The sequence below is a fragment of the Nicotiana attenuata genome, unplaced genomic scaffold, assembly GCF_001879085.1.
Source record: "Nicotiana attenuata strain UT unplaced genomic scaffold, NIATTr2, whole genome shotgun sequence".
Taxonomy (NCBI): Eukaryota; Viridiplantae; Streptophyta; class Magnoliopsida; order Solanales; family Solanaceae; genus Nicotiana; species Nicotiana attenuata.
Window position 1 is genome coordinate 13,319 of NW_017676587.1, and position 21,967 is coordinate 35,285.

General features: G+C 39.7%; 2 protein-coding genes across 2 annotated transcripts; both read left to right on the plus strand.

Annotated features, from left to right (window-relative positions):
• The first annotated feature begins 5,715 nt into the window (after positions 1-5,715).
• Positions 5,716-7,951, plus strand: LOC109221097 (60S ribosomal protein L18a-like). Its single transcript, XM_019385560.1, has 4 exons — positions 5,716-5,837; positions 5,941-6,056; positions 6,159-6,222; positions 7,421-7,951. The coding sequence occupies exons 1-4, from the start codon at positions 5,823-5,825 to the stop codon at positions 7,760-7,762; spliced, it is 537 nt and encodes a 178-aa protein (XP_019241105.1). The 5' UTR covers positions 5,716-5,822; the 3' UTR covers positions 7,763-7,951.
• Positions 7,952-10,640: 2,689 nt separating this feature from the next.
• On the plus strand, positions 10,641-13,740 carry LOC109221098 (cytochrome b561 domain-containing protein At4g18260-like). The gene is made up of 4 exons (XM_019385561.1): positions 10,641-11,078; positions 11,510-11,674; positions 12,144-12,292; positions 13,209-13,740. Exons 1-4 carry the CDS (start codon positions 10,938-10,940, stop codon positions 13,594-13,596), a joined length of 843 nt encoding a protein of 280 aa, XP_019241106.1. The 5' UTR covers positions 10,641-10,937; the 3' UTR covers positions 13,597-13,740.
• Positions 13,741-21,967: the final 8,227 nt, after the last annotated feature.

Genomic DNA, 21,967 nt, shown 5'->3' on the forward strand with positions numbered 1-21,967 from the left:
GTTTAATTAAACTTCGAAGAGTCTGAAAGATGTAGCTACCCCATCAATTATTCCTTTGTATATTGATCAGCTTTGGTGTATTCCTTACTTCATCTCTCTCAAGCCATCAAAAACTCTCATTCTTATTTCATCTTCCAAACACATTCTAATTCTCTTCTTTTCATACCCTAGCCTAGATATGTCAAACACCTCTGAAAATCCTTCATCACCAAGCAAATAAACAAGTAATTGAAAGCAGGTAGCGAAGAAGAATCCTAGAAATCTGAAGATTCATTTAAGTATGCTACTAAGGGGGAAGAAAGTAGGTCTTTCAAAATTGAACAGGTATCTTTTGATTCTAAAGTTTCTCTTGAGACAATTTCTAAAGTTGCTGCAAATTTGGAGAATGGATTTGTAGGATGTATAAGAGGTATAGAGTCTACATAATCTGGAGAAGTTGGTGGTAAAAATGAAAAAAAGAGAGCAAGGGCGCTAGGAGTACTGTGAGGGGAAAGGGGACAAGAATGGCTGATTCTTCACCCACTCCTGTTGGTATAATAAAAACTGGTGCAATGGTTGTTTGGGGAGAGGAATTTACTGAAATAGAAGAGAGTGTGAGCAAAACAGGGGGAAGTGGGTCTGGCGAAGCTGCTGAGGGGTTGGTTCAACTTGGAATAAATATAGATGAACCTGTTCCATCTGAACAGGAAACCCTCTTGGACCTACTGATAGGGTTATCAATGGCACCAAAACTCATGCCATTCCCTATGGTTTCATTCTCACAACTATGCTTGCAAATTTCAAGGTACCTATGAAGAAGTAGGGTTAATACGCTGCTTGCTTGCGATTATGAAGTCAATGTCATTCTTAATGAACCTGGTTCATCTAAAAAGACACCTATCAATAGCAAAGTCAGAGTCTTGGTACAGGAGAGTGAGGCAACGAATATTGAGATAGCAAGGCTGAAGACACGGTTGGTTAAGGTAGAACCTGAGAGAGATGTTCTCAGAACTGAACTTGCAAGGGAAAAGGAGAAGAATGATGGAATTCTTCAAGACATGCTGAAACTTCTCCAAGCAAATAACCCAGCCCCTACCTCTTCCAAGCCTTAAATTCTAGCCTGGTGTAGATCAACCAGTGACCCAGTTCGGGACTTTGTTTCTTTTGCTCATGTTTTCAGTATTTTTATTTCTTCTTATGCTTTGTGGTAGAATCTTATCAATCATTAATAAAATTCACTGTTTTTGCTCTAACTGTTTGTTTATATTTCTTTGATGGTTAAAATTCTTAGCTTGATCTATGATGATTAATTCATGATTGCATTTGAAGTAGCCCCAGTGGCCATGAGTAAGTTTTAAAATCTGGTTATCTCACATTTTTTATGCAACTTTTCGATGATGCCAAAAGGGGAAAAAGGTTGTGCTTTACACTTTGAACAGTGATGTTTATAACCTAATGTACCTGGTCCTTGATGATAAGTGATATAAAGGAAAAATGTTTCTAACATTGAGTTGATGTTTGAGCTGAGTTCTGGCAGGGCCTAAGTGTATGAAAAGCACAGTGTTTGTCATCATCAAAAAGGGAGAATTTGCTGGCCCAAGTAAAGGTTAGTTTTGAAGACTGACAAAGGAACTCAGACATGAACCAGGTCCATCCAGTGGTCTATCCCTCAGGTTCACAAAAACGGGCAGATTCAAGCATGTGGGATGTACGTGAAGGAGATAAGCTTAACTTGGTGTATTTAATATCTCCTGATTGCATAATTGATAAGGAGAAGGAGTCCTTAATCAAAGAGAACACAAGTCAAGATAGGGAAGGATTTAGAAGTTGAAATCAACTAGAACTCTTCCACCAAGGAAGAGTTGCATCAGAACTCTAGTTATTTCTTCATCTACCAACTGTATAAATTGCAGGATGTTCTCACATTAAAGTGTTGCACAAAAACGCAGAAGTTAAACGTGAATTGGGAGCAAAATAGCAAGGCTTTTTGCAAGCAGTTCGTGTGTGATTCAAGTGTGCAAACCAGAAGCTACATGAACCAAATTGAAGAACCAGCTCCATAAAGAGTTTTATGTGTCTTTCTTTATTTCTAGTTCAATTGTAGTAGGTGTTTCATATTGTACCTTTCAGCTTTCATAGAAGCAATTGTAATAGGTATATTGAGTATTCAAGTTAGAGTTAGCTTGAAGTTGTCGCAGCAGTTAGAGGCTGGTTGCCACAACGGGATTAGAGTTAATCCTTAGGTTTACAAAGAGTTTTGTAAATGCAGTTTTGGCTCAGTGATTTTAGTGGAAGTTTGGGAAAATCCTACTGAGTAGTAGGTCGTGGTTTTTTTCACCTTTTGAGCCAAGTGTTTTCCACGTAAAATCTCTGTGTTCTTTATTTTATGTACTTTTAATTCCGCAAACAGTAGTAATAAGTACACCTAGAAGAACCAGGTCCTTCCAGAAGCAGTTTAAGCGAAAAATTGAGTACCACACAAATCACCCCCCCTCTTGTGTGGTATTGACGTTTAGAACATCAATTTTGAAAGTGCATACCATCATCGTCTGTGATAAGATAGTATTATCTGATAATATTTTTTCATACTTTGCACCAATCTTCATAAATGATTCCACTGCATCCTTCCGATTGGTGTAATTCCATTTTTGAATCAATATTGTCAAAGTCAAGCAAATTCACAACTGGGAGGTCTCTTGCGTGCTTATTTGCTGCATTTACTGATTCCGCAATATTTTATGTCATGGTCATGGTTCTATTTGCCTTGGAATGCGCCCGGGACCATTTATCATATCCAATATCCATCAGGTATGTTTTCACTCTACTATCAATAGCTTCTAACTCTGCCATATGCCTGTTGAATTCTTCAACAGTGTATGCTCTTGCTAACACAAAGTATACTTCTTTGATTTATGTTTGGCTCTTCCTGAAGTTTTTCTTTATGTTGTTCCACAAATGGAACATACATGCACAATGAGGGACTTCTGGATAGACAATTGAAGTTTCTCTCCATATACCATCATGCCTGTCTGATACAATGCACATTGCCTCTCTTTGTCTATAGGTTTCTCTGAACTGCATGAAGAACCACTCCCACGATGCATCATTTTCCGAATCAATAATTGCATATGTGAGGGGTAGAATTTGTCCTATAAATCCAAAGAACAAAATATCAATTACAACACACTATATTAATTTAGCATTTCATATAGTAGTATAGTCATAGGTAGGTGCAGGTGTGTAGCAAAATAATTGTATACTCTGTTGGTATACTTGTATACCATACTGGTATCATATAATATTTGAAAATCTTTTTTGTTTCTTTAACTGAATGTAATTGGATTGTACACACAATATTAATTTAGTATTTCATATAGTAGTATAGTCATAGGTACGTGCAGGTATGTAGCAAAATAATTATATACTTTGTTGGTATACTTGTATACCATACTGGTATCATATAATATTTGAAATTTTTTTTTGTTTCTTTAACTGAATGTAATTGGATTGTATTCTTACCCTCTGCGTCTTGCGTGGAAGCCGTGAGTATGGTCCCTCCATATGTTGACTTTAAAAAACTTCCATCAACTACAACTATTGGCCTACAATAGACCCATCCTCTAATCGATGCATATATAGCTATGAATGCATACAAGAAGCTCCTATCTCCTTCAGTGTGTAGTCGTGTCACTGATCCTGGGTTAGCGTACTCTAACATATAAAGATATGTTGGCATTTTCTTGTATGACTCACTTGGTGTTCCTCTTAACAATTGCATTGCTTTTTCTTTTGATCTCCACGCTTTCATGTAGCTTAAGTCTATAACATATGCTTTTTGGATGTCTCTCTGGATATCTGTTGGTGCATATATGGTTTTTGGGTCAACATGTTTATCTTGTACCACAGCTGCAACAAAAGATGAGACAACTTGCTTTTCCGAACAAAATCTCTTATCAGTTAAACAACTGTGGACACAATTGAAATCCGTCACTTTGAAAAGATTTGATGCTTTAAGTCTCCAAGTGCATCTTTCATCCACGCATTCAAGGATATACCTGTTTATAATACAAATATAGTTGTGTATCATGTTTTGTTGATAAAAAACACACACAAAAATCTGTACAATTATATAGTCACATAGTACACTCTGTTGGTATACTTATACTGTATCAGTATCATATTTTGCTGATAAAAAACATAGACAAATCAGCACAATTCTATACTCACATAGTATACTAATTTAGCATACATATATACTATATTGGTATTATGTTTTACTGATAATAACAAAGACAAATCAATACAGATATATACTTGCATAGTATACTGATATAGCATACTTATATACTATACCAGTATCACTGATAAAAAAACACAGACAAACCAATACAATTCCATACTCGCATAGTATACTGATTTAGCATACTTATATACTTATATACTATATAGGTATCACATAGTTTTTTACTTGAAAACATGCAAACGAACCTTCTTGGGCATGATTTATTAACCCGATATTGATATTTTTCTCTAACGGCATACTGTTTCATAACGAGAGCCAACAGGTTCTTGTCTTTGTAAATTTGTCCTTTTTCAACATTTTGATGAAATTGATTAGTTATGATGTTTGCATCATCAAGTTGTAAAATGGCGTCATCTCCTTCTTGCACATCAAACGTACTAATCATATCAGTGCTTTTAAATTGTGCAATTTCTGATGAAATTGGAGCAGCATCGAAACTGGAGGTGCTTGCAGCTATAGTGTTTTTAGCAAATGACACACACAGGGGAAGTGTTGTCATCCATGCACTTGATTTTTTCAATTCCATGTAAACACTAACACTCATATCGCTGCAAATTATAATTGGTGGATATCCTTGAGCAATAGCATACTGAATAACTATTGTGTTACTGTCCTTTTGTAGTTGCTTTGCAATTTCTCTGAGAAGTTGTTCAAATTTCTAATAGGTCTTTATTAGAATTGCATCAACATGAAAATTTATGAAATTATTGTTATCATCCCATTCTCCACTATGCTGCAGCAGAATTGGTATATTTTCCATGATTCTGAAGTTATAATCACTTTTATGTCCAAAATTGAATCTCAACAATGCAAATTTCAACAATGTTGATGTCAAATATTGAATTTCAACAACAGATTTTTCGAAATTAAACCTCTAGATCTCTAGATTTCCAAATCGAGATTAGAATTTTCAGCTAAAAATTCAAAAGTTTGAGCGCTAAACTTCTGTAATACTTTTAATTTTTGAGATTCTGCTCTGCCAGCGAAATCAAAATGTGAAAACAATAGGGAAATCAAAATCTCAAACAACAGTGAAATCAAAATCCGAAAACAAGATGCGTATCAGCATCTTCGAGCTGTTTTTTCACACTTAGCGATCTTCAAATTAGGGAATGTCGGTGGAAATCTCAATTTTGTGCGCTTATTTTATGAAATTTTGAGCAACTTTTGGGTTTTTATTGTTAGGTCATTAAGCGTGGGGTAGTTATTTTGATATTCCCGTTTATTTATTAAATGGGTAGGAGATGTAATTATTTAGTGGATAGAATTCTTTTATGGATAGGGCAGGATAAATAGTTTCATAGGTAGTCTCTGTCTTTTCCCCTAATATTAACACAAGGCCGCCCCATCAATATCTAGCCCAAACTTCCTTCCAAAGCCCAATGGCAAGACATTGCCTAATTCTGCATCCAATTTAGTACCCTTTGAAACTAGGGTTTTCTATAGAGGCCCTTTTAACATAAAAACCCTTTCGCTTCTCTTCACTTCTCTTCACTTCCTTCGACAAACGCAGTGCAGAGGGAAAGTGAGCTGTGCAGAAATGGTGAACTACAAGGTGAAGGCTCTTTTTTTCTTTAGTGTTTTTTCATGATTCTGCATTTCTTATCTGGATCCTCAAGATTTGAACAAACAATGATGTTTTGTTGGTGTGATTGCAGTTCCATCAGTACCAGGTTGTTGGTAGAGCTCTGCCCTCTGAAACAGATGAACATCCCAAGATTTATCGTATGAAATTATGGGCTACCAATGAAGTTCGTGCTAAGTCCAAATTCTGGTATTTACAGCTTTATTTCTTCTCGATCTTCTTTAATGTATTTATGCTGGTTAATTGTTATGCTAATTAGGTTTTGTTTGATTATTTTGAAAATAAAAAAAGGTATTACTTGAGGAAGCTGAAGAAGGTTAAGAAGAGCAACGGTCAGATGCTGGCTATTAACGAGGTATGATGAGGTTACGTATCTCTATATGTGTATTTTTGGATTGTATGTATTAGAAATGGGTGATTAGTAATTTAATGATAGCAATTTTTGTGCCTGTTTGTGTCTTTGGTCTATTATGTTCTGGTTTTAAGTGTTCGGATTCTAATTGATTTGTTCTTTCGGGTAACACAACGCAAATTTCTGAAGCTCGGGTGAGCATGCATTGCAATCAGGATCCTTACTTCTAATTGGTTGTTGGATTGTAGTATTTGGTAAGTTCAGGAGACGGTGATGTAGAAAATCAGTGGTTTTTTTTTGGTTGGTTGGGGGGGGGGGGGGGGTAATAAGTTGGAGCCTAGTTTAGGGTCTGACTTTTAGGCAGACTTACACTAAGCTCAAAAGAGTAGGGAAATGACTTCTCTTAGTGTGTTATAGGAATTCCAAGCTTCCATAGGATGTTGAAAAATGCTGCAACAACTTGGTAAAAACCTTCTATATAAATTGAGATGTTCAATGTTAAGGTTCTAGAAACATCTTTGAACACTATTAGCCCTTCTCTGTCAAATTGTTAGCAGACAGAATAGCAAAATTGATACGGGTGATGCCAGTTGATTGGAATTGAGGTCTAGTCGTGCTGATAAGTTTACATTGGGTCCAATATTGGCTTAGAGATACTTTAATCTTGCTAGTGATTTGTTAGTGTAGAAGTAAATCTAGAGAGTTAGATATCTTAAGTTATTGAATATTTGAATGAAGCAGGTTCAAATGGAGCAAAATAGACGGTGAGGATTCATAAAGTTGAACCCGATTTTCTTGGGAATGAGGCTTTGTTGTTGCACGACATGCATACACCATATCCGTAGTTCTTTTATTTTACCTATCATGTGGTAATCATTCTGAGAAGGGGAACAGTGGTTAATAAGCTGTTGTTGGACAGTCTGGTAGTCTTGCTTTAACTATTCAAGAGTTTGGGGGTCTTTGCTAGTTTAAAGTCCAACTGATACTTAGTCCTGTACTCATTCAGCCAATGGGTTGTTGCTCTATCTGCAATGTGTAAATATGATGCAGTGATTAGCATTTACTATTTTTATTCATTTTCGTGAATTATTTTCATGTTCCTGTGAGCTGTGGGGTTTTATTTCAGCAGCTCTCTGGTCTCCTTTAACTATAAATGTTATATTGAACTACCTCAATAAGATTGTGTGTTTAACTTTTTTAGATCTTCGAGAAGAACCCAACAAAAATCAAGAATTATGGTATTTGGCTCCGTTACCAGAGTAGAACTGGGTATCATAACATGTACAAGGAGTACCGTGATACCACATTGAATGGTGGCGTGGAGCAGATGTACACTGAGATGGCTTCCCGCCACCGAGTTCGCCATCACTGCATTCAGATCATAAAGACAGCCACCATTCCAGCTAAGCTCTGCAAGAGGGAGAGCACAAAGCAGTTCCATGACTCTAAGATCAAGTTCCCCTTGGTGTTCAAGAAAGTCAGGCCACCTAGCAGGAAACTCAAAACCACATACAAGGCTACTAGGCCCAACCTGTTCATGTAACATGTTTGGTCACATGTGCATTGAGAAGCAACTTCTGATTTCTGCAATTTTGGTGATTTAGCTGAGTTAATTTAAGATTCATTGTGATAGAGAGAAGGTTTTCCCTTTTTGTTCTGATCAAATGATGGTGGTTATTAGAATATTTTTAAGCATGGTATTTTGTTTGGTTTTATTGTTGCAGTTCAGTTTTGCAAAGTTCACCTTCCTGCGTTTAAAACAAGACTTACTGAAAAAATCAGACATTACCAGGACTAGCTAAATATATTTTGTTAGCATTGGTGTATGTTGCCCTTTTAATTTTGAGTTTTAGGATATTTGCCAACGGGCGGCACTGATCATGTGTACGTGGTGATGGACCAAAAAAGAATGCTAACAAAATTTAAAACAGACTATCATTTTGGTAGCTTGGTATTGGTTATGTAGCTAATAACTTCGTGTTGAATGTGAAATGGCAGGGTGGCATTTCTAGCCAATTTTGCTCTAAAAATTCCTGCAACAAATTTGAAACAGACTATCATTTTGGTAACTTAGTATCGATTATGTAGCTAATAACCTTGTGTTGAAGGGGTCGAATGTGAAATCGTAGGCTAGCATTTCTAGCCTATTTTGCTCTATGAAGCAACGATCAAATTTCTTTTTGGTTTTAATTTGCATGCACTAAAGAAATTGTACACTATCAACCTGTTGTATATGTCATTGATTTCACTTTTTACGGACATCTAAATATAATTACTTTTAAGGTGACTTGGTATGTGATTCATTTGTTGCATAAAGGGGAGCTCTTTCATTATAACTACATTGGCTTTTTGCGCAGGCGTTAGCCACTTATAGGGCTGAGATGAACTTGTTTGAAAAGTAAAGAGAAGCTCAAATCTGCACCCTTCTCTTGCTGCATCTCATATATTCCAATTACATGTCACAATATCTGGTTTTACAGCGAGAAATTCTAAAATAGCCAGATTTACAAGTGGTCATTCAAAAATAGCCATAGTTTTAAAAGTAATCGAAATTTAGCCACTTTTCATGTAAAGATAAATCTGAACGAAAACACTGTTCAAAACCCGGAAAATACTCCAGCACAATATACTGGAACCAATGTATTATACTGGAATTCCAACATAATATACCTCCAGCATAATATGTTGCAAGTTCATACACGGGTGCTCCAATCTCCAGTATATTATGCTGGAACTTTCCACGTGTTGGAGTTCCAGTATAATATGCTGGAAGTTCATACATAGGTGCACCGATCTCTAATATATTATGCTGGAATTTTTCGTGTTGCGGCAAAATAGTGACTATTTTTCAATGGCTTTACAAACGCTGACTATTTTTGAATGACCTGTCCGAAAACTGACTAGCCCGTGCTATTTTTACGGTTTTACAATGATAAAAAGAATTTTGGGTGGAAGTTTTAATATAAGTAGGGAAATGCATGCATGACAAAATGGAAGTTCAGACATGGATGTGATGTGACCTCTCACCAAACTAGATAGATGTCAACATGCTCTTCATTTGCTACAAAATGCTACTATAAGAAACTCTACTATAAAGCCATAATTACTCCAAAGATTTAACTTTTCCTGATCCTCTACTTTAGCAGCAATTTTTGACATGCCTCAGATGAAAAAACCTAGATTATATATTTGGCCAGTTATTTCCACCAACCTCAATCAAAGTGAAAATGTAAAGGTATACTCAATATAAAGTAAAAGTAAGCCATGACACTCATCTTTCTAGAGGATACAAGGATATCCTTTCACCAACGAGGAAGAAGATAAAAGTTTGGCGAGTTTCTAATTGTATGTATTAAATTTGCTTTTCCTAAAGTTCCTATCACCAATTTCTTAAAAGAAATAAGGAGAGATCTTACTTATTGTTGAAAGTATTTTGATGTATAGAGAAATTAAATAAAATTGAAATATGGAAATATTTATTGAACAAAAACGATTTGAATATTCTATTTTTAATTAGTATTATAAATCAAAAACAAAAAGAGGAGGAGGTTATGCATGAGAAAGAAAGAAATTGGAGTATGTGTAGTATTGTTAATTTGGGAGCCATTATTATGAATATGAGAAAAGAAGCTTTAATTTGGTATATGATTACAGTGGGGCAAAAGCACCTTATCTTTGTCTACCACCACAGTATGCTAATATCATTACCTTTCTCTACTGTTGACCTGTCTTGTACTGAAACTTTGACATAAACTGACATGAAAAAACTTGCTAATCAAGCTTTAGTTGAATCTTGTAATAGCAATAATCATATGTTTGTAAAGAAATCACACGTTTGTTGTTTGTTCAAATTTTTGTTAGAAATGTGATGTGTCCCATTAATCCAAATGATTGAAATTTGTGGTATTACTCTTAACTGCACATTTAAAATTCTCTCTAGCTATAATTGTGTCTCTTTCAACCCCTTGAATTTTTGAGAATGGTGATTAAGCTTATGACTTATGCAATGGTAACTTATTACCGTAATCCAAATCCATAATATTCAACTTCGATCATAAACGCAACCTCACTCTAAATTTTCTTCTCTTTTCCTTCTTTTCAATTCTTTTTCCGCCCCTTAAATTTCTCCATACTCTATTTCCTATATTTACTGCAGTAACTTTTTTTTTTTTTTTTTGAAAAATTCCCAGGGAAACCCGCAGCCACTATCCTTCGGATGCATATTGAGTAACCTGCTAACTGTGCAGTAGCTCACTGTAGAATTTATTACTATTGTATGTAGCTGGCATTTTTGTATGACATGAAGTTATGGCTACTTGTTCTTTTTGTTCAATGATCTGAAAGTAGCTTCTTTATACAAAAAGCAAAAGACACATCTTAGTAGAGCTAATACAATAATGTCCTTAGTCTAATCTAGACATCATGCCCATCATTACAACCTAGATTAAATAAAGTCAATTGGTTATCCTTGTTTTTCATTTGAAATAAATAAAAAAGCTAAGAATGTCGTAAAGTGAAAAATCTTCAAAAGAGTCCTTTAATTGCTTTGCATGGTTTAAAAAGTCCATTTCTCACTGCAAAAAAACTTTGTTATCTTGAGTTTCTTTTTCCATCAAGTACTAACTTTACTGAGAATTCAGATTTCTCAGTACTGAATTAGCTGCACTTTTGAAGTTAACTTGGAATTCTGATCTTCTTGGATTCTGAAGAATCGAAGAATGAGGAAATATTGGCTGCCATCTTCAAGCATTTCTGCAGCCTTTGCTTTTATTGTACTTCCCCATTTCATTGCTTGTTTATCCAATGAAGAAATCCAACTCAACAGCCAGTTGATTAGCATCAACCAGCATGTTCACAAGGTATGATCAACCCCCCACTCCCACCCCCCAATACCAATATTGTTAATATGTTACATAAGCGGATTCATGATTTAAATTTTGCGAGTTCAATATTCATATTCTCAAGATTGAATCCATTGCACTGTCGCAACTATGGGTTCAAAACTTAGTATATTGTAGAATTTATAGTGATTTCTCACATATATATTTATTATAACCCGTACAAAGCACAGGTTTCTGTTGAACTCGTTGACTATTGTTCATTGTTTTGTTTAGGGAGAGAGAGAGAGAAGGAAAAGAAAGTGAACAAGTTTTCCTTTCACTTGCTTGGTTTATGACGAGTTTAGAAACAAAATATGGGACATATATAGGAAAATCTTTTACTTTCCCTATTCCTTTCTCTTCTTCTAAACAAGGAATGAGAATTTGACTAGTAATGCCAAGTGTTGCAGGTTAATTCTCATAAGACATTTGAGATTGAAATTCATGGAATATTGTTGTGGGCTTCAATGGGATTCTTGATGCCTGCTGGAATACTCACAATTAGACTGTCCAACACAGAGGAGTGTAGCCCAACAAGACTCAAAGTTCTCTTCTATGTTCACGGAATTCTTCAGGTATCTAATATTTCACTCTTATTTCTAATTCTTCAAATTCTGAGAAACTTTTGAAAGAAAGAACTCGGATATTACTAGGGGAGAATAAATTGAAATTGTTTAAATTAAAGGGATAAAAAAAGAACATCTCTTTTGAGCCATGTCAAGTAATCATTATAAATTGGTCTTTACTTTGTTCTGCTACGTAATTATCATATGTGCACTTTAATCATGGTAAGAGTTATACTAAAGTTCAAAATTTATTTAGGTGAGCCCACAGTTTGGTGGGAGTATAACTAAAACGGATTTGACTATGATTATGGCCATTATATGTGGCAAGCAAACAGAATTCCGGTGCTAATCTAGTAATCTTCATAATTCAGAATTTGTTGAAATAAATACTAGACAATTAAAAAATAATATCTAGTATATTATTTATAATTGAAATGCCATTCTTTCTTTTTATTTTTTCTCTTTTAATGATGAAAAGGTGCTATCAGTGCTACTGGCTACTGCCGGAGCTGTGCTATCAATCAAGAGCTTTGAGAATTTGTTCAACAACAATCACCAAAGAATAGGTGTAGCCCTTTATATTGCCATTTATGTCCAATTTCTTATGGGATTTCGCCGGCCTAAAAGGTAACATTTTTTTAATTTTTGCACAACCAGTAGACCATGAAGAACTAGGACTACTTATCAAATATACTACGTAGGATATTAAAAACAGTACACCCTCCGTTTCATATTATATGAGCTAGTTTGACTCGGCACAGAGTTTAATAAAAAAGAAGAATACTTTTGAAACTTGTGGTCTTAAAAGCTTAAGGGGTAAAAAATTTGTGGGGCCATGACATTTGTGTGGCTATAAAAGCTTCTCATTAAGGGTAAATGGGTAAAATAAAAGAGTTTAAAGTTGAATTATTTTCAAATTTAGAAATGTGTCATTTGTTTTGGAAAAGACTAAAAAGGAAAATACCTCATTTAATATGAAACGGAGGGAGTAATATCTTTGCTTTCAATAGGAAATTTGAACTCCATTTCCTAAATTATTTGTTTGTCCTTTTGTATCCATAATTTTTTTCGGGCTGGTTTACTCTTATATCAACTACATGCTAATTTCTACTAGCACAATTGCACACACAAATATGAAGTAACTCTAGCCATCAAGGGTTATGTAGATAGGAAAGACCTGCCTCGTATTTTTGTATTCTATTGGCTATTAAATCAGTTGTGTGTTATGGTTTTGATCACTTTATTGACCGTTAGGTCAACGGCGGATCCACGTTAGGTACCATGGGTGCTTAAGCATCCATTGTTTTTGAAAACAACACTACTACTTATATAGAAAAAGTAGTAAATTATACAAATATATTAACTCAGCACCCAGTCTGCGTAGCAATTGTAAAATCAAGAATAATTGAGCACCCACGATTTAAAAATTCTGGATCCGCCACTGCGTTAGGTTACCTCCTTGAGCCATTTGTAACTATACTAAAGTGTGTCAACATGAGTACGTTGTATGATACATATTAAGTATAAAATTTTTGGACTGCAGGGGAAGTAAAGGAAGAAGTGTATGGTTCTTCTTCCATTGGCTACTTGGAACAACAATATGCTTGGCCGGAATTATCAACACCTACACAGGCTTAACAGCCTACCATGAAAGAACATCTAAGCCAACAGGCCTTTGGACTATAATTTTTACAGCACAAATCTCATTCATGGGATTTTTCTATCTTTTCCAAGACAAATGGGAATACATACAAAAGCAAGGGGTCAATCTTGAAAATGTCGAATCTATGACACCCCAAGTGGAAATAGTTGTTCCTCAGAGTGATGGCCAAAAGATGATAATGAGAACTGAATCAGGACGGAAAAGCAATGCCCTTGGGACTTACTTTTCTAGAAGCAATGTCCTCAATAAATTATTTCAACAAACTTGAATATATCATGTTTTTGGAAACTGTAATTCCTATTCCTCCACCTTTTTTCTTGTTTGCACTTTATAGATACTAGATTTTGGTGTATTGTTATTTGAGGACACCAATTATGTGAATGCATCATTACATAGGGGGAAGGTTATATATTGATTCAAACCACCCCTTACTCCTCCTTCCCCAAACATGAATTATGGTTTTTAGATTTCTCAAGAGTGATTAGGTCGTTCTATGATGGTAAGGGAATGTATTGTTTTTGTACATAGATAAGAGTATTTCTCACGTTTTGTACTGTGTTGACGGCATAAATATTGATACGCGGCGCCTTCCTGAGATTCCTTGGAAGGGCGACGTAAGGCTAGGCAACTGATGTCAGTGCAGTTGCTGTCCGCCAATTGAGGTCCCCTCCGTACGCTAGACGAGATTGTCAGTGCCGTACGGGGAAACCAATATCAAGAGCAATTGAGAGAACAGAAATGAGAATTCAGAATGAAAGAAAGCTTGATTGCATTAATGAAAGCTATTACAGAAAAGCAACGCGGTGTCGAGGGGGAGAGACACCAGTACAGAGAATTGCTTGCTTGCTAGAAAGTTTTGATTGCTTGATCCCCCCCTAATAGTACTTAAAAAAAATAATCCAAAGTTACAGGAGTAGACTTGATTAAGCTAGAGAAACATAATGGAAGTACATGAAATAAAACTACTCTATATTTACAATGAAAATGACTTAGTCTTCTATAAGGCAGCAGCAGGTCCGTTGTCAGCAGCAGTGTCTTTGGCATCACGGTCTGCGCGCGCGGCGCTGTTGGCTTCTGCCTGCGGCTTGGCGCTCGCGAGGGATATCGGTGGGGCGACAGAGGCACCTGCGCACTTGTCACTTGGCGCGGCCAAGACCACGGGGCCGTCCGTGGCGCTAGGCATTGGGAGGTTCGTTAGGACGCCACGGGGCGCGCCCAAGGGGTCATGGGGCATGGCTGGAAAGCCGCCCATGACATTCTCCCCCACCTGAGTTGGCGACGTCCTCGGCGCCTTACTTGCAAAATAATCTTCAATGAGGCTCTTGTATGCTTTGAGGTTTGTTCCCCTCTCCCAAGTATTCTCTTCTGCATCACAGCCCTGCCATTTCACCAAAAACTCTTGGTGATCTTTCCTTGAGGCATGAATCACTCTGTCATCAAGGATAGCTTCAACACGCCTTTTCCCGGTTGAATTGGGACCTCGAATACTGGGTATTGTGAGCTGGCTCCTTGAAGGATCCTCCGTGTCTTCCCGAAAAGGTTTCAGGAGACTGACATGGAAGACAGGATGAATTTTCCACCAAGCTGGGGTATCCACCCGGTATGCAACCTTCCCAATACGCTTTTCAATGGACAAGGGGCCAATGTATTTTTGCAATAGGCGAGGGTCATGGACCCCTGCAAATAAGTACCGCTTTGGAATTTTGACCATCACTTTGTCTCCTACTTGATATTCAACAAAGCGACGATTCTGATCAGCATGCCTCTTCATCCGCTTTTGGGCTTTGACAAGGTAGCTCCGCACTATCTCCAAATTCCGCCTCCACTCTTTTGAGAAGCTGGCAGCTCGAGGAGATTTAGCCATGTTTGGTGCATTCACAGTTTGTGGGAGTAGCGGTTGCTGTCCGGTAACAATTTCAAAAGCGCTTTTGTTGGTACTAGAGCTCTTTTGTGAATTGAATCACAGTTGAGCAGCATCCAGAAGCTTCACCCGATTCTTCTGCGATCCAGTTACAAAGTGGCGGAGGTATTCCTCCAACATACCATTGAACCGCTCCGTCTGGCCATCAGATTGCGGATGAAAACTTGAGCTGTGACTCAATTTTGACCCAAGGCACTTGAAGAGTTGGGTCCAAAAGTTGCTAGTGAAGCGTGAGTCGCGGTCACTAACAATGTCTTTGGGCAGGCCCCAATATTTGACGACATGAGAGAAGAAGAGTTGAGCTGTATCTTCTGCTGATATATATTGTGGGGCTGCAATAAAGGTGGCATACTTGGAAAACCGGTCCACCACAACCAAGATGGTTGTGAGATCTCCGACCTTGGGCAATCCGGTGATGAAATCCAGGGAAACGCTTTCCCAAGGTCTCTTTGGGACAGCAAGTGGTTCCAAGAGTCCCGCTTGTGTCAAGCGGTCCGACTTGTTCTTCTGGCATACTAGACAAGTCTTCACATACTGAGCGACATCATCGGCCATTTGAGGCCAATAATAGGCACGACGAAGTAACGCCATGGTACGTTCTTCACCAGGATGGCCGACCCACAGAGTATCATGACATTCCGCTAGAAGAGTCCTCCGCAAATCTCCTCCTTTAGGAACATAAAGTCGGTTCCCTTTTACTTTCAGAAAACCGTCTTCCATGTAGAACTGGCGAGTCTTGCCCTGTCCTACCAAATCAACCAAATACTGAGCAGCAGGATCCTTGATGAGTAGATCCCGTATTTGGTCCTTGATGGATGTGGCTACCTCGCTCCCCCTTAGGGTGGCGAGTAGGCACACCGATGCTAGATCAGCTCTCCGATTGAGCGCATTAGCAACATGATTGGTCTTTCCACTGCGATACTCCAAGTTAGTGGAATTCAGCTAGGAGTTCCTGCCACCTGGCCTGTCGACCGTTCAGCTTTGGCTGGGTCATGAAATGGCTAACAGCTGTGTTGTCTGTCTTGACCACGAACGGGGTTCCCAGCAATAGTTCTTCCATGGGCGGCATGGCGCTGCTCTGATTCTTCAGCTTCCGACTCTCGTACGCTACAGGGTGCCCTTCTTGTATCAGGACTCCGCTGAGTGCATAGTCAGAAGCATCTGTTTGTACCTCGAACGGCTTGGCCAAATCAGGAAGGGCCAAGACAGGACTACTAGACATAGCCGCTTTTAATGCGTTGAAGGCCTCTGCTCTCCTTGGTCCCCAATCCCAAGGTGTGACCTTTTTGAGGAGTTCTGTCAATGGCACTGCGATAAGTGAGTAGTTCTTCACAAACCGCCGGTAGAAGTTGCATAGGCCAAGGAACGCCCTCAAGGCGTGGACATCCTTAGGTGGCGGCCAATCTGTGATGGCCTGGATTTTCTGTTGGTCCATCTTGATGCGTCCTTCCTCGATGACATGTCCGAGGAAATCAATTTGCTTCTGAGCAAAGGAGCACTTGGATAACTTTGCATATAGTTCATGTTCCGCAACCGAGCTAGGACCTTCCGCAAGTGTACTAGGTGTTCTTCCAATGTCTGGCTATATACCACAATGTCATCTAAGTAGACCACCACAAATTCGTCGATGTACTCTCGGAAGACTTGGTTCATGAGAGTGCAAAACGTAGCAGGGGCGTTGGTCAAGCCGAATGGCATGACCAGGAAGTCGTACGACCCATATCTTGTCACACAAGTCGTCTTGTGTTCATCACCCTCTGCAATCCGAACTTGCCAATAACCTGTCTTCAGATCTATCTTGGTGAACACCGTAGCACCACCCAGTCTATCAAACAAGTCCGCCATTAGGGGAATAGGGTACTTGTTCTTCACGGTGATTTTGTTTAGAGCTCGATAATCCACACAGAGTCGCAAGTTGCCATCATGTTTCTTTTGGAATAGAACAGGGGACCCATATGGGGACTTGGAGGGTATAATGATCCCTGTATCTAGCATTTCCGTCAATTGTCTCCGAAGCTCGGTGAGTTCGGGTTGTGACATTCTGTAAGGCGCCCGGGCAGGTGGCTTCGCGCCCGGCACCAACTCAATTTCATGGTCCACAGTGCGCCTAGGCGGGAGCCGCTTTGGCATGTCTTGTGGCATGACATCTTCAAACTCCAGTAGTAACTCCTTCACGGGTTCAGGAATGGGACCCGAGGAGCGTTCTATATCTTCAATGCAGAGGGTTGCCAGGAACGTAGGTTCATTCCTTTTGACCCCCTTCTTCAACTGCAAGGCCGAGATGTTCTCAACGGCCATCTTCATGGGCAGGCACGGGATAATGCAGGGCTTGGCCCTATTGGTACCCATCATCAGTAGCATGTCTGCAAATGGTACAGGCATGGTGTTGGTTTGCCTTAGGAATTCCAGCCCAACAATCAACTCGAAGTCATCTATGATCACCACTCGCAGGTTGAATTTTCCTTCATAAGGCCCAAGCTTCACCGGTACTTCTTTAGCTATTCCACCCACTGGCTGGGGAGGTGAGTTGATAGCCTTGACGCTACCTTTACCTTTCCCTACAACTAGTCCAAGGCGCTCTACCTGAGTCGAGGCTAAGTAGTTGTGGGTAGCACCCGTGTCTATCATAGCCCGAATGGGCTTGCCATTCACCTTCATCTCGACGAACATTAAGGTCCTCTCTTGTTTAAGAGGAGTCTCTTCATTCGCCTTCTTTTTCCCTTTCCTGGAGACGGGACATGAGTCCTTCTTCTTACGAATACCAGCACTGGTCTCCACTAGTGCCTCAGAAATGGAACCCACAATTGCATTGAAGGCACCTACTGGTTCAGTCTGGTCCGCATCGTCTGAGTCGTCATCAGTCCCATCATCAATAGCCTGATGGGCATTCATCTGTGCATGTGGGCACTCATTGTTCCAATGTGGGACCGCCGATGACGGCATCCTGAAGGGGCTTTCTCGCTCGATCATTGTTGTTTGGCGCAGCACTGTTGCTGCCGGAGGAAGGAGCTCTAGATTTGTTTGAGTTCCGATCTCCCCCATTTTTGCTAGGACCACCACTGCTGGGCTGGCCCCCTTTGAACCCTGCTCGGGCAGGCGGCTGAGGCCTGTCCCTTCGAGCTTCCATTTGATAGTCCCCAAGGCATTCAGCTGCTTGGATTGCCTTGGGAAGGGAATCTACCCTTTGTCTCTGTAGCTCCACGCGGGCATAAGGTTTCAACCCTTCCATGAAGGTGAAGAGTTTGTCCTTATCCCCCATGTCGCGTATGCTGAGCATGAGTGCGGAGAATTCTCGCACGTAGTCTCGCACTGATTTTGTTTGGCGGAGCTCCTGTAGTTTTCTCCTTGCATTATATTCAACATTCTCGGGAAAGAACTGCAGGCGTATAGCTGCCTTCAGTTCGGCCCATGTCTCGAGAGCATCTTCACCGGCCTTGATGGCTTCGTACTTCACACGCCACCAGAGTTTAGCATCACCCTGAAGATACATGGCAGCAGTTGCTACCTTCTTAGCTTCCTCCAGATCCCCAACAGTATCGAAATACTGTTCGACGTCAAAGATGAAGTTTTCCACTTCCTTGGCATTCCTAGCTCCACTGTATGGCTTTGGCTCAGGAATTTTCAGTTTCTTTGTCGCGGAAGCGGTGTTCACAGCACCTCCGATTTGGTTTCCACCTCCTCGGAGTAGGCCCTGTAAAGCAGCGTTGACAACATTGAGTTGGTCTATCAATTTGTCAATGGTTTGTTGCATGGCAGTCACTTTTTCTGCCTCTTGTGCCCTGTGGACTAAATCCTCGGTGCGCTCCTGTTGGAGCCCCTCGAATTTGTCAAAGGTTTCGGCTGCCTCTGTGGCTGCCGTCTGCCGGTCTCCCTCGGAGTCGCGACTGATGTTTTCAACGTCAACTTCGACCTGAAGCACCCTGCGGTCCAGGTCGTCCAACCTTTGCAGTAGGCTGGTTCTTAGTTCAGGCACCGTATCCATAATAGGCCGCCATACCTCAACCGTCCCTTCGAGGGCCGCGCGATCCCCATGATTCACCATGGTCAGAAATGGTGGTATGTCAATACGTTCCCTCGTCCGATGACGAGCCTAGGCTCTGATACCAACTGATACGCGGCGCCTTCCTGAGATTCCTTGGAAGGGCGACGTAAGGCTAGGCAACTGATGTCAGTGCAGTTGCTGTCCGCCAACTGAGGTCCCCTCCGTACGCTAGATGAGATTGTCAGTGCCGTACGGGGAAACCAATATCAAGAGCAATTGAGAGAACAGAAATGAGAATTCAGAATGAAAGAAAGCTTGATTGCATTAATGAAAGCTATTATAGAAAAGCAACACGGTGTCGAGGGGGAGAGACACCAGTACAGAGAATTGCTTGCTTGCTAGAAAGTTTTGATTGCTTGATCCCCCCTAATAGTACTTAAAAAAAAATAATCCAAAGTTACAGGAGTAGACTTGATTAAGCTAGAGAAACATAATGGAAGTACATGAAATAAAACTACTCTATATTTACAATGAAAATGACTTAGTCTTCTATAAGGCAGCAGCAGGTCCGTTGTCAGCAGCAGTGTCTTTGGCATCACGGTCTGCGCGCGCGGCGCTGTTGGCTTCTGCCTGCGGCTTGGCCCTCGCGAGGGATATCGGTGGGGCGACAGAGGCCCCTGCGCGCTTGTCACTTGGCGCGGCCAAGACCACGGGGCCGTCCGTGGCGCTAGGCATTGGGAGGTTCGCTAGGACGCCACGGGGCGCGCCCAAGGGGTCATGGGGCATGGCTGGAAAGCCGCCCATGAAAATATTTATGATGATGCATCGTCCTGTTAGGATATACTATAAGCCATGCGTATTGTTATAGTATTCTTTATGGAACAATTGTTTATTTATTTATTCAATTTAATAAAGTTTTATTTTAAATAGATCATGTATTTTTTGTGTGTCCGTTGCTTATATAGTAGATGATTTAGTGTGAGCGTTACTGTGCTAAAACACAAAATCAGGAAAACAAAACTGTTAGAAGAATTAAAGAAATCTGGAAAAATAGTAGAGTTTAAGAAATATTCCGAGTTCACAATTTGCTTGTGTGTCCTTAAGGAATTTTAACCCCCTCACACGTTGCCAAGGTAATGGGTTAAATCCTCCCAGGATAAAACGGAATAAACCTTCCTGCAACAGTGGCAATACAAACTGCAGGATACCAACGAACATAAAGAACGGAGCAAAATCACACTTACGAATTTGAGAGAGAGAGACTGCGAATTAGAATGCAGTATATTCAGAAAGAAAGAAGTTCTGGAGTATTTTTCGTGTTTTGAAAATGGAGCCTTGCCTCAGAATTTATAGGCAATTATGAGAAGAGGTGTCTGGAAAAGGTGCCTTTTCAGAAGAATACGCTGCCTGCCGCGGTTCTACCGCAGTCGCGGCAGAACCGCGGTCAGAGGGGCCTTCTGAACCTTCAGCAGCAGGGTTCTGGCGTATTTTTCAGCAGTGATTTGGCATTTAATTAATTATTAAATAACTAAATAAATTTTGTCCAGAAATAATCTTATCGATCGATCATTTGTCAAATCCAAATCCAAATCCAAATCCAAAGCCGAAGCCGAAGCCGAGCCGAGCGAGCGAGCGACGACGGCGCGAGGGTTCATTCTCTTCAACTCCTTTTATGAGCTTTAAGAAGTGATTCTATATATAAGCACACAAATGTGGTTGTCCCTCACCAATGAGGGACAAAGTGCATGACAAAAGTTCACTTCTTCAAATTTTCAATTTCCCTCCATTTTATTTCCCTCCATTTCCAATTCACACTTCTTCTACTTTAAAGCCCAATGGCTTAAAGTCCAACAATCCCCCACATGAATGGGAATGGCTGTATCAAGAAAGATCATAGATGAAAGCTATGTGATTTTGCAAGTAAGGATTAATTGCATCTGGATAAGTAGGTTTCCCTTTGAACTTTCCGTAGTGAACATAGGTCGGATATACTCGGTCAATCGGTAGATTTGATATCTTTGAACCGTCGAACTTTAGTGTATACCTAGACAACCATATGTTACACAATCAACCCTTAACCGTCTTTTAGTTCTCATTGTTGTGTTCGTTTCAGCCATGAACACCGCCTGGTCTCATAAGTGCGTAGAGAATTGGCCTTACAGAATTCTCATTGAAGCGGCTTCCACTTCACACTTACATAGGTGATTCCTAAACGTCTAATCCTTTAGATTGACACTATTTGATAAATACCTCATCAAACTTAGGTAATCATTAAAGAACGTGTAAATTTCTATCCTTGTTACTGAACATTGTCTTCATCACGAGAATGGACCAAAGATTTTATTTTGACAATGTTGAACCGGTCAATCACAACTTTGTTTGAGCTCCTTGAACCTAGATCTCGGAACATCCAAAATTCTAGGTAGAGTTACCGCCATGTTGACTTGTCCTCGGCCATAGTCCCATTCCCTTAGATGATTTCTCAACTCCCTCTCTAGTTAAGCCTTTTGTAAGCGGATCCACCACATTATCCTTTGATCTTACATAATCAATAGTGATAATTCCACTAGAAAGTAGTTATCTAATGGTGTTATGTCTTCGTCGTATATGACGAGACTTTCCGTTATACATAACGCTCCCTGCCCGTCCTATTGCAGCCTCACTATCGCAATGTATGCAAATAGGAGCCTAAAAGGTTTTCGGCCGTAGAAACCGGAATGTCTTTCTAAAAAAAAC

Excerpts from the sequence above, each read along its gene's own strand:
- LOC109221097 (XM_019385560.1), top strand. Across the intron at positions 6,057-6,158 it reads CGTGCTAAGTCCAAATTCTG|GTATTACTTGAGGAAGCTGA; the intron begins GTATTTACAGCT and ends AAATAAAAAAAG. Across the intron at positions 6,223-7,420 it reads AGATGCTGGCTATTAACGAG|ATCTTCGAGAAGAACCCAAC; the intron begins GTATGATGAGGT and ends TAACTTTTTTAG.
- LOC109221098 (XM_019385561.1), top strand. The coding sequence starts at position 10,938 with ATGAGGAAATATTGGCTGCCATCTTCAAGCATTTCTGCAGCCTTTGCT. Across the intron at positions 11,079-11,509 it reads TCAACCAGCATGTTCACAAG|GTTAATTCTCATAAGACATT; the intron begins GTATGATCAACC and ends CAAGTGTTGCAG. Across the intron at positions 11,675-12,143 it reads ATGTTCACGGAATTCTTCAG|GTGCTATCAGTGCTACTGGC; the intron begins GTATCTAATATT and ends AATGATGAAAAG.